The sequence below is a fragment of the Coturnix japonica genome, chromosome 10 (assembly GCF_001577835.2).
Source record: "Coturnix japonica isolate 7356 chromosome 10, Coturnix japonica 2.1, whole genome shotgun sequence".
NCBI classification, from domain to species: domain Eukaryota; kingdom Metazoa; phylum Chordata; class Aves; order Galliformes; family Phasianidae; genus Coturnix; species Coturnix japonica.
This window is the reverse complement of record NC_029525.1, coordinates 7940382-7952760: the sequence shown is the minus strand read 5'-3', so window position 1 is coordinate 7952760 and position 12379 is coordinate 7940382. Positions and strand designations below refer to the sequence as shown.

Below are 12379 nucleotides of genomic sequence, written 5' to 3'. Positions count from 1 at the left end.
GGAAGGAAATGTCCAGAAGATTATGGCTGTGGGTCAGTTCAGACTTATGCTCTGAGTGCTGGAGTTTAGATAGAAACTTGAATTGCAACAGAAATCCATCGATTTCTTTGCTGCTTGCAACAAACAACTGTTGCTTCCCTTGAATTTCAAATGTGGTGATGTATAGCATCATAGTGGTGTCTTGCCTTTAGGAAGATCATCTGAATGTAAATGATGGAAGAAAACTGGAGAACATTGGCAAAACATGATTGCTCACTCCTTGCAATCCAACGCAGAAAAGCTTGTGACTATTTTTTTCCTTCTATTTCTTGGCTGAAATGCTCAATTCTTCTGGCTTTGGTTTCCCAGCTCAGCCCAGCACCCATGTTTTAGTGTGCAGCCAATCTGTGTATGATACTAACTAGACATGGCAGCTCTCTTCTAAAATAGACTGTTCCAATCTGTCACTTTATTCCTTGGCATCAGGGGTTTTCATTTCCCTGAGATGAACTCCACTGCTGGCCTTGAGCCTGATGGAGTGGAAGGAGCACAGAGCAGCTGCCGTGGTTGCAAACTCACCTGAGCCAAGTGGGGAGCCCTGCCTCTCTGCTGAGGCATTCTCAGCAGCTGAACAAATGTTTCCAGAAGAGTGACTGAGCCACTGAGAGGGACGAATAGAGAACCCAGACACATCTTATGCACTGCTTGTATTGTTCTCAGTCATAGAGTTCTGCTGAAACTTGCCTCATCTTTGTTCCTGCTAAGCAGTTTTCTCAGGCTGCTTTAAACTACTTCTTAAATTCCACGTCACCTGAGCAGACAAGTGAGGTCAAAAAGTTTTCTTCGGGTTTGCAGGGTCATCCGCTCCCTGCTGACTATTGTGGCACTGCAGCAAGATGCCTTTCTCCATTATACATGTCGCAGTATGTTCCTTGCTTCTAGAAGAACATGCCATCTAAAGGAAAGAGAAGGTGAAGCAGAGGGAGCAGGGGCCATAGAATCCCTCTGCAGAGCAAAGCTGTGAGGATTTATCTGTTCCCTGTGAGTACAAAATGTACAACTCATCCCTGACTCTTCAGAGCTGGAACCAAAAGCTCAGAGGCTTCGGGCACACCTTGGGACTGGAACTGTTGTAGCCCTCTGGAGATGGATGCTTTGTAAAGCCATGTCTGTGCCGCTCTGAGAGAGGAGGCAGGGTTTGTTATGGCTTGGCACTCACTCTGTGGGGATCTGGGTGTTCAGACCTTCTGCAGGACTTACAGACAGATCCCACCTGACTCTTTTTCTCCCCAATGCAGCTCTGAGTATTTAGTCACACAGATTAAACTCAGCAAGCTGGTCACCGCTTTAATACACAAGTTGAGAAGGTTTATTGAATATATTAATTTCTTCAGTGCTGTAAGAGACCTCGTTGCCATTTGCTTCTGCTAAGGATCATTTTAGTCATCTGTCACAGGTAAGAGTTAATACTCTTTTGGTAAGAGTAGGATTTTGTATAACCACTGTATTGCTGCTCACCAGTGATTGATTAGTACGGCATTTAACTAATTAAGGTAGGTTATTACATATTACTTTTCAGGCTGAGGGAGATGGCAGTTCATGTAATCAAACCAGTGCTGGTGAGAAATGCATTAAACTGAGAAAAATACACTAAAATCTTGATTCTTAAGGAAAAACAATGAGATATGAAGTAGCTCCTGGGGTGTTTTTCACATCCCAGGCACACTTAGCTGTGTCAGTGCACCCTTGAACCAAAGGCTCAGGCAGTGTGAGAACTCCTGTACTAAACCAGGACTGCCCGCTATGGCAGGGATCTGTGCCTTGCTGGCAGCAGGCAGAAGGAAGCGTTCAGCAGCGGTTCTGAGGCACTGGCTGTGATGCTCAATAGAGGCTAAAATTGGAATCTTTTGTCACTGCTCTGAAAAGTGCAAGACTGAGTTTAAACAAAACCATGGCTTCTTAGCTGGGAAATTAACCTACATGAGGGAAAAGGTGCTGTGAGCATCAGCTGAGTGGTGCAGTGGTGCCTGAAACAACAGGAATGGATGTGTTTAATGGCCCTGTGAATTGAGATCACAACTTTAACACAGTCATAACTGCAAAGAAAAATAATGGTAATCACTGAGGCTCGATGGTGCAGTGACCTTTGAATTCCGGGCTGTTTGTAGCTGCTGCACTTGCTTCAAGGCTAGAAAGCACTTGCAGCAGTGGACGTACCCACTAAAGAATTAAATGCTTCTATCCAAAACCTAATAATCAAATTAAAGAAAATGTTACTTTCCAGGTACTGATCTTGGATTCTGCTTAGCATCCATGCTGTGAATACAGAGGATGATGTCCTCTAGCACCTCAGCACTGCTCCCATTTGTGCTCTGTGTAGCACACTGGGGCTGCCCATCCAGCTGAGGCTGCCAGGCTCTGTAAAATGTAATTGCTGCCACAAATGCACATGTGAGATTTAGAGCTAAGTTCTACAGCCTTTAATTGACCCGAGTGATTATCTATCTATGGTTTGAGTGCTACCTGAGCTGTTCTAGTGCGGGACTCAGACTCATCATCTTAAAAGCCTCTTTATGAATCATAACTCTGTGTCCTTGAATGATTGAAACTGAACAGCGTTGCAGATCTTAAGATTAACAGTCCAAGCCTCTCAGTGATGGTTGGTTTTGACGCACATCCAAAGCAGGTACCGCTGCTTATCCTCACTTGAGCTGTCCCTGTGTCCATGTTGGAACATCACAAGGATTTCTGTTAGTCATCTGTTGGCAGTGTTTTGTCTGTGCACAGAATTGACTCAGAGTTTCACTGACAGTCCATGAAATTTCCTGTTAAGGCTCTGGCTGTTACCTTGGCACCTCCACGTTGCCCTTACTGGCTGTATCCTGTCAGCTTTCTGCTCCTTATGTGCTCAGATGACCTTACAGCGGTTTCTCCTTCCACCTTCCCCGCACGCGGCTTTGTGCAAGTCAATGCTTTTAGCTAAAGCCTGGTTTTATCTGCAGAAGTCTTTTGTCATCTGCCTTCAGGGGAAAAAAGCACTTCAGACCCTGAGCCTTGAATTGTGAAGCCTTACAAGCGCAGATGCATTGCTTTCATCCCTCACCCTGAGCAGCTGCTGGCCACCTGCCTGCACTCTGCGCATCCCTCCCACCGTTGCCATCCGGCAATTAGGGGGAAATGCTTCTTTTGCTCTCCTGTATCCTGTTACAGGCCTGGTTTCTATTAGCAGCACCACTTATTATAAGATCTATGTATGTGTAAAGCAGAGATCAACCTGAGTACTTTTATTTGAGGATAAAACAGTTTCTCAATGCAGCTCCATTGCCATGACTAGTAGGTCTGCAGCTCCTTCCCTGGTGGTGTGAAAGTGGTTGGGAGCAGCAGTTATTACCTGGAAGGAAGCATTAAGAGCTGCTGAGGAGATGAGAGCTCTGCAGATCTCTTTCAGGGCTGTGTCTGAATGAGTCCCTTGGGATGCATGGAGTTGTGATAAAAGTAATGACTTTAAGCTGGATCCCTCCAACACTTCCATAAAGAAATCAAGGAGCCAATCCTAAATACATGTAAATGGTGACTGTTTGGAATACTCAGTGAGGTGTTGCTGAGCTGTAAAGATGACAGGTATGTGCAGGGTGAGCCTCCCCTGTGGTGAGTCCTGGTCCTTGCCCCAACAACCTCATGGAGGCACAACAGTGGGCACAGCTGGGAGCTTCTGCTTCTGAACATGGCAGTGCTGTCCGTGTCCTGTGCAGCAGATAGATGGGAGAGGCTCTAGTTCAGCCCAGCAGCTGCGTTCATTCTCAGCCCCTAAAAGGAGGATGCCGCATGCTCTGACACTGCTGGGTGCCATCAGGTAGGTGCCTGCTGTGAGGTGGCTGCTGGTGGCACCCGGATTGCCCACAGTGAGGGTGTGTGCATCCCTGCACGTATCCTTGGCAGTATCTGAGTTCTTTGGGGGATGAGTTTCTCTTGAATTTCCAAACAGCTTTGTTCAGGGGAGGAGATTTCCAAGGGTCAGCCAGAGGGCTGGTAGCTTGGCACCAGCTTAAGGGTTTTCAAATGAATTTCCCTGCTGAGGTCTCCTCTGTGAAGCTCCAAGCGGAGCAAATGACTGAGCTCAGTGTGAGCACAGAGAATGACCCATCGGTGCCAAAGCTTTCATAGCATCTCTGACAGCTCCTGAGTGCCAAACCACTTGTGTCCGGAGGTGAGCTCTGCTATCCTTGCACCCTGCTGGGCTCACAGACCTCGGGCCTTTCACTTCTGCTGTCACCGTGTGGTAATAGCTGCGTGTATTCTGCAGCATTCATTCCTGCCGTTGCATTGCTTACTCTCTGCAACAGTTTTACACTGTCAGCTTCTTTATTTTATTCTGAATGATGCAAGTGTTTGTCCTGATTGAATTATAGGCTAAATTAAGGACAACAGATGCACAATAGGCTGGACAAGCTGGCCCCATAGCCCATGTTATGGAAAAACATGACCCCAAAAAATCATATTATGAAGTAAAAAGGCTGCTTGCAAGCAAAGGGAGTGACTGACACAGCAAAGAAGTGACCTGTGCAACAAGGTGACCAAATACACACATGGATATGGAATAACTCATCTGGCACTGAATACCACAGCTGGGTGCTACAATAACTATGCGCATTAGTGGGAAAAGAGTAAGCTGAGATATTTTACAAGTCTATTCCTGTTTTCCTCGGCACCTGGAGCTCCTCCTGAAGTGTTCTTTACTCATCCCAGTGCTGCACTAACCAACAACCCAGCTGGATCTTGGAGCACTGCGGGTCCTTATGGCTGCTGGGGACTGTGGCTGCTCCCAGCACTGATCCTGCAAGTCTGAGCCCCTCCACCTTTGGGGCACCCAGCAGCACGGCCTTTCTCCTTGGGAGCTGCATGTCTATCAGTGCACCAGTGCTGAATGCAGCTTGGTCTGACCTGCTCTGTTAATTGTGGACTCGGTTGGACAGCTGGAAAGGAAAGGGAAGGGAAGGGAAGGGAAGGGAAGGAAAGGAAAGGAAAGGAAAGGAAAGGAAAGGAAAGGAAAGGAAAGGAAAGGAAAGGAAAGGAAAGGAAAGGAAAGGAAAGGAAAGGAAAGTATAAATGAAAGGAGAGGAAAGGAAAGGAAAGGAAAGGAAAGAAAAGGAAAGGAAAGGAAAGGAAAGGAAAAAATCCAGTGTTCAAATTGGATTTTCTCATCGACACAAAATAGAACAGGAAATAACATTAAGTACAGCAGTTCTGCTGTTATGGAAGATGTCTGCTCAAGGAAGTAGATGCATTTCATTAACATATCACATCGCTTTGTTTAAACTGAGCTCTCTCTCATCTCAGAGTTGATCTCCAGGTGAGCTCTGCTGCCAGGTGCCGGAGCTGCCCGGTGTCTCTCCATCACTCCTGGGCAAAGCGCTGCCATCCTCCTCCGGGCGCTGCGTGTAAGAAGATGCCACAGTCGATAACCCGGCTCAGCCGCTGCGCGTCTGCAGCGTAATGGAAGGGAGAGCTTAAGGAGAGCTTCAACCCGCAGCCGTACAGCGGTCGGCTCAGTCTGGGATCTGAAGGCGGTTGTTGAGCTGCTATCCTTCATTTTCCAATGGATCTGATCCACCTCCCCCACGCAGCCCAAAAGCACAAAAAGGTTGTTGTGGCACGGACGGAGCGCCGTTGCCGCCTAGCGGGGCTGCGGGGCTGCGGGGCTGCGGGGCTGCGGGGCCGACTCTTCTGCCCCCGAAGGCGGGGATGACAGGGCCGGGGGGAGCAGTGTAAAGGCAGCAATGCAGGAGCAGACCTGCCCTTCAAATTGCCCTTCCCTTTTTGCTAGAGCTAGAAGTGTGTAGAAATCAAATCCTGTCTTGGAGATGGGAAATGCAGTGCGTGACCTCACAAGTGTCTCTGCAGCTGTATGCTCTGATTCAGTTCTAATTGAACATCTGGGAATTTTGCAATCTATTTCCCGCGAGCAATCCCTGCATCGTGGGCACACACGTGTTGTGTTTTCTCACTGGGATATTTCCCCCTTCTCTTCATGTGTCTTATCCTTGTGTTGCTGTTGCTTTCCTTTTCTGGGGGGGTTATGCAAGAAAAGAGAAGTAGAAAGATGCCGTGACATGTTGGTGTTAGTATTGAAAGCATTATTTGTGTCCGTGTACAGCAGTGTGGTGATTTCACTAGGCTTTAGGCTTCTATGGAGACACAAGCAGGCAACGTGTTGGTTCCCCTGCAGCTTGGAGGGCTGTGTGTGTAAGTAAATCAGTGTGTGCTCTGGGTGTCATGTCAATAAACCAAAGAGCCCCGGTCCTGAGCACGTCATGTGGGGAGAGGAGGTGAATGCTGACAGATCTGAAGAACAACACCACAGGAAATCACAAAAGCCAAATTTTTGTGAAGGTTTATTTAGAAAAAACACAATGTTGGAGAGTCACAATGTTCCGTAGGGCGGCAATTCCCTTCCCCTTGAGCAATATGCACCACGCTGTGCGCATGCGGCAACTTATGGTCCCACGGTAACATCTCATCTAGAGCTTAACATGAACACTGCGCTGCCCTCAGCACCACCACTCACGTACATGTTGGGACACACACAAAGTTGAGCTTTTCCATGAGGAAACTGTATAAAAAACACGAGCCAAATTGAAGCTGTCAACTCAAGAAGCAATGTGCAAAAGTAGACGAAGATACTCCTGAAGGTTTGCTTAAGAAAAAGAGCCTCTTCTGCCCCTGTCCCTGCTCAGTGCTGCTGGGAAGTGTGGCTCTAACAGGGACTTGTCCCATCCTCACCCCTTCATGTTACATGCAGAGATTTCCACTGGATAAATCACCCTATAAGTGAGCTATAAATGCAAAATTCTTCCTTCAAGCATCACCACCGTGCTGTCATTGTACTGAACGGATCCTTATACTGCTGCAGTGTTTGATATGTGATGCTCAGGGCCAGATGATGATAAACCCTTGTGCAAAGCACTTAGAAGAGGCGGGATGGATGTCCCTGATCCCTCACAGCCAGGAGCAGAGCTGGCAGAGGCCGCCTGGAGCAGAGGGCCAGGCTGCTGGGTTCCCCCCCCCCCATATGCTAAAGGAGCCTGGGTCCCTGCCATGGGGTGCTCAGCTTTTAGGGCTGGGGCTGATACCCAGTGTTTGAGCACCCCTCCTCCTGGAGAACATGTGCTGGTGCAAAAGACATGGCATGTGAAGGGCAGGAGGTGGCCCTGGGCCTTCCCAGACTGTTCCTGGCCCATGATGTGAGCTGAAGGCAGCGTGGGGCAGTGAGGCCACATGTGCAGCTCTGCACAAAGCGACACAGGGCAGCATGCTGCAGGCACTGGGGCAGCCACGCCAGCCATCCTTATGGAGCGCTGCATGCACACACCAACACTGAAATGGCAGTTAAGATGAGAAATGGATTGCACTTGTTTCCCTTAAACACACATGCACGTACCATCCTTACTAACAAAAAAGTGTAAAAAAAAAATTAAATGCATTTAAAAAATGACAAGTTGGGATTGCCTTCATTGGAACAAAACAAGAAAATAGGGGCAGCGTGATTCTGATCTGAGGTTGGTCAGCAGCCATCTTCTGCCTTTAGGAATGTGGGTCCTCTCTTCCTCAATGCTGCAAAGCCCAGCGTCACCCTGCTGCTCCAGGTGGCTTTTAAGGGCTGTCTATTTAAGACCCTGCAGAGTTATGACTGTGTCACAGAACTTGCTGTTTTCTAAAGGAATATCAAAGTTTTTCTACAGTAAATCCTCAGTGTATCCAGGGAAGATCTCAGCAAGACTCCCCCGTGTTGTTTCACCTCCAAAGAAAGGCTTCAGCAGATATAGTATGTGTGAGTTCTGCAGTTGGTCCAGAGACCCTCTTGGTGTTCTTCCTGGAAGCACAGCTACAGCTGGAGATTAACTACTCAATTAGCCTTCAGCAAAAAGGTCCTGAGAATGTTGCTATAAAACTAACAAATATATATATATATATAAATAGCAGAACACAGGGCTCAAGGCAAAACAAATGCTTGTTCATATTAATAGCTGTAAACTGCGGATTCTATGAGCAAATAAAAACTTGTTGGCATAGGAAAAAAAACCTACCATTCAAAGTATATAGGATTGGCAGCACTAAGCTTACTTACTCTCTGGGATGAGGACAACAAGCACCAATGTAACACTGCAACACGTCCCACTGAACCCAAGCTCATGTAAACAGATGTGCTTTGACAGTGCTTACACATCCAGGCATGACCCTGCACGTGGAGTCAGGCAGGCAGAGCCCTGCACAAGGGTTGCTCCTGCACAGCCCCAGGGCTCGATGCAGGACCCGGGGTGAGACCCTGCAACGCTGCACTGCCATTTCTATCTAGCTCTGTGCATGGGAGTGCCCCGTTACAGGACCCAGCTCAGCAGATGATACACCCAGTAAGGATTATTTGCAATGTAAGGCATTACAGGACTTGGCCCTAAGGTTTCTATTTTCAGCAGAGAACCCCTTATCCATACACAAGGTCATACTTTAGCTTACCCAAAAGTGCCTATAACAAGGGTCAATGTCACTACACGTTATGCCCAGTAACACAGTTAAGGTTCTGCATATTGGCTTCAGATACTGTGAAACTTCTTGATTAAACTCAAACCAACTATGAATCTTCTCTCATGAAAATTAAATGAACTGTGGATGTTAAAAACGATCAGGCTGCGTTTTTAAGGTTAAGAGGAGACGTGAACAGAAAGGAGCAGCTCCCATTGCAGTGGTTTTCCAGCGCCTTCCCTCCCTCCCCATGAACGCTCTGGGATCGCAGTGCTGGAGGGCTCCAGTTCTGCCGTGTATCCGCTGTGTGTGGCTACTGCCGCTCTCCTTCCACGCGCTTCTTGCGAACTGGGATGGCAGGACAAGAAAAGAGCAGTCAGGGACAACCAGAGCATTTTCTCTGCTCCCTTCCCATGACGTGAGCGGGAAGGAGGGAGCTTCTAACAAATACTCAGCACTGTTATGTCCATAAGTGCCACAATTAACTTTTCTAGTTGCAGGTGTCGCTGTTGTAGATAAGCAACAATTGTAAGCTTTTACAAAATAAATTGAAGTACTGATATCAGTGAGTACCGGCAACCAGGAAAACATACCAGACCTCAAAGCTTCTGTTTAAAGTTTCTGTTTAAACTACATGTGCTATGATGACATCAGCCACTAATGTTAACCAGCATTAACTCACTCTGAACAGAGCAGGTTGAGATTGCCAGTAAGCAGAGCAAAGAGTGATCAGCTTGGTGTTAATGGGCAGGATTCAGGTGACAAGGAGACACGTGTGAATTTCCACAGCACTTGAGATGCATTGGACTGTATAGAGCAGGTCTCATGGGGCCCCACCTGCTGCTTCACAACCCAGTAAAAACAATAAATCTCTGACTTGGCCAGGTAAGATTAGGGATGTTCTGTTTGTGTGATACCAGGTGGTGTTGCACTGAACTGTCGTGTCCTGCACCTGATATTAAATTGCTGGAGTAGACCACAAAGGCAGTAAAACTGGATGAATGTGCACCTTCCACTACAGAAAGTCAATAATAATATATAACTGCAAAAATCCCATCACTTTGCTATCAGGAGGTTTATTTCACAGTGTTTTCCTGGCAAACACTGCATTACTCCAAGGCTGTCAGTGTACAATCCATCATTTATCTCCTAGTGTCTTGTTGCAGTTATTTTCTTTTTTGAAAATATTCTGCCCTGCTAAACCTTGAAGAAAACAATACAGTGCAAACCCTGGAAAATGAAGATTACCTCAAGATACGTGCCCAACAGCAGCTGGTTAAATAACGGACAGCTTCTAAGGAAACTAATAGTTTCAGGAACAAGAGTGTATTTTGAGGATGGTTCAGTACTGCTAAAAGTAACACTAGGCAGGAATGAAGTAGGTTCTACTTCAATTTTTATCTTTGCTCTTTGAGAGTAAAACCCAACCAAATACGTCATGGTTTGACACCACACTTTGTGTTATTAATCAGTTCTACCTCTTAGAGCTTATTTTTATTCTATTTCCTTTTACTGTAAACTATTCCTAGTCAAGCACAGAGCAGAGCATCACACTCAGGTTAAAACTTGCAAAGCTCTCTTATCCTTTCCTGTCACAGCAAAGTCTTTTGTGTTCCCTTAGTTGTCAAGGTTTGCTCAACTGTAGCAGAGTTAGGAATCTTGTGGTCCTTGAGCAAGCAGTGGGGCTGGCTGGCTTTATTTACTGGCCAGAAAAGCTGATGGGACATCTGGAGATCCAGGGCATTGCCTGGAAAAGGGTGCAGTTACTCCCCTCCCCAGCACAACTTGGGGAATCACAGTAAGACCTTAGGAGTTCTGTGCTCTAGAGCCTGTGGAGTTGAATGTCATCCCCCTCACATACAGACTGCATGTTGTGAATTTAATATTCAATCTTATGTACAGACTGGAAGAGTGTAAAGGCCAGGGCTTGGCTCACCTGGACAGATGAGGAGTGAATGGAGAAGCATCTTACCCAGGTCGTTGTTTTTAGTGATAGCTGCTGCTACTCTGGTTCGTGGGCCTTGCTTTGTGAACTGGTATCCAAACTTGAGGATTTTGGAGTTCTCCTCCAGCATCTTGGCAATCTCCATCTCCACAGCTGTCCCCAGCTGCTGCCTCTGTTGGTGACATGGTGAAATGTCCCCAAAAGAAAAGAAAATATTTGTTCTTAAAGCACAGAAAATAAGAGCTTATATTTCAGTACTGTGCTCAAACTACAAAGAGAATCCCTTCCCTGGAGACATAGCTCTGGGTTTTATGTTTCCTTTGACTAGTTTTATTTGGATGTTTTCCATGGTGTGGTTCCAGGGGACATGAGCTGCAGAACAGCTCCAGAGGCTGCCTTGGCTTTGCCCAGGGCCTGCTGGGAATCTGCACAGAAAGGAGACAGAAGGGGACTGCAGTTCAATGCTGCCTCATTACCTGGTTGTCAATTTTAATCTCTGTCAGGGACTCGTTCTCCTTCAGCGCATCAATCAGTGCCAAAATACCCGTCCCAGTGATGAAATTGGATTCTACATTCAGACTCTTCAGTGTTTTGTTCACTTTCAACATATCTGCAAACGCCTGAGGGGTTAGAAAGAGCGAACAGATCAAGTTCTTGAAAGCTTAGGGAAATAACTGTAAATCTGCAAAACATGGCTTAGTATGTACAAAGAAATAAAATACAAACAGGCTTAAAAGAGCATGGAGGTAGATCAGAATAGACTATGCTTCTATTACACATAGTAGCAGGGAAATTCTGCTAGGTAAGATGAAGGATTTACCCTAAAGCATATACAGACCTACTTTAACATTGTATTTTATTTCCAAATAGTGTTGTAACTTACAATAGCTACAGGGTCATTGCTTCGAGTAGCAGCGAGGCTGAATGTCTTCACATGTACGTTGCTTTCCAAGGCTTTTGCAAATTCTTTCAGTGTTGGAATAGGGATATTCTACATTAAGAAGATAAATTGAGTCATTAGGAAAGCCAGTCACGTCAGTAGACACTGGTTCTATTTATCATCAGACTGATGGATTAACAGCCACAGACTGTGTTCTTGAACCATCCCCAGCGCCCATAAGTGCGTCTCAGGAAGGACCACTTGTGCTCAGGGTGCTCAGCATCCATGTGGGGCTCTGTGCTGGCACGCTGTGTCAGCGCTGCCTGTATCTGGGTCAGGCCAGGGCCAGCACGTGACTGATCTGAGCTGTTTTCCCATTTTGCTGCTGACTGTTCAGTCTCTGCATCCCAGCTCCTCCCCATTTCCATATGTGCGATAATTGAATTAGGGCAGTGATGATCATGCAGCGCACAGGAGATGTCTTCTTTTAGGAGCTGCTAGAGAAGGGCAGCCAGAGGGAATCACCCGGTTGGCTTTTAATTGGCTTCTAATTCATTATCAGGCATTGATGACCTGGGAGCCTTTAAAACACTTCTCTCTCCTGCCCTTTCCTGTGTGTGCTGCTTTCCCTGCACAGTACAGAGAGTAAAAATATAAAGATAAAAGGGTGCTGGAAATATTTGAATGAACCCATCTGTGAGGATTTATACAAAACCATGACATCTACCTTTATGTTGTTCAGATTAACTTCTACAAGAGTAGGATCATTTGCTTTTATCCTTTGTAAACTTGCTTCCACGTTGGTTGGATTAGGTGGCTCCTCAAAAATGGGCTTCACCTTTTCACCTTTGACCACATCTGCAATAGAAGATGCATCGAATGCTGACATCAGGACCAGGCACGGTGGGTGAGCCTGGCTCTTCAGTTGTTGCTTAGGACAGCTGCACTCAGGAAGAGGTTGGCATGAATCACAGAGCTCAGAGGCAGCAGTGTTAGCCCTGTGTCCTTGCCATGTTCCTGGCACCTTCCCATACCAGAAGCACATCAACAGCCAGAGC

The 12379-nt window shown here is 46.6% G+C and overlaps 1 protein-coding gene across 6 annotated transcripts in view; it reads right to left on the bottom strand.

The window, feature by feature from the left end:
• Nucleotides 1–6354: 6354 nt before the first annotated feature.
• The window catches only part of LOC107318690 (tropomodulin-2), a 28439-nt gene continuing 22414 nt past the window's right edge, over nucleotides 6355–12379 (bottom strand). For all 6 annotated transcript variants that reach the window (XM_015872820.2, XM_015872824.2, XM_015872818.2 and 3 more), the window contains exons 6-10: nucleotides 12049–12179; nucleotides 11325–11432; nucleotides 10918–11061; nucleotides 10469–10613; nucleotides 6355–8844 (exon numbers count right to left, since the gene is read on the bottom strand). In XM_015872820.2, coding sequence (XP_015728306.1) covers nucleotides 8810–8844; nucleotides 10469–10613; nucleotides 10918–11061; nucleotides 11325–11432; nucleotides 12049–12179 — 563 coding nt within the window. In that variant the 3' untranslated portion in view covers nucleotides 6355–8809. The remainder of the gene's footprint in view (nucleotides 8845–10468; nucleotides 10614–10917; nucleotides 11062–11324; nucleotides 11433–12048; nucleotides 12180–12379) is intronic.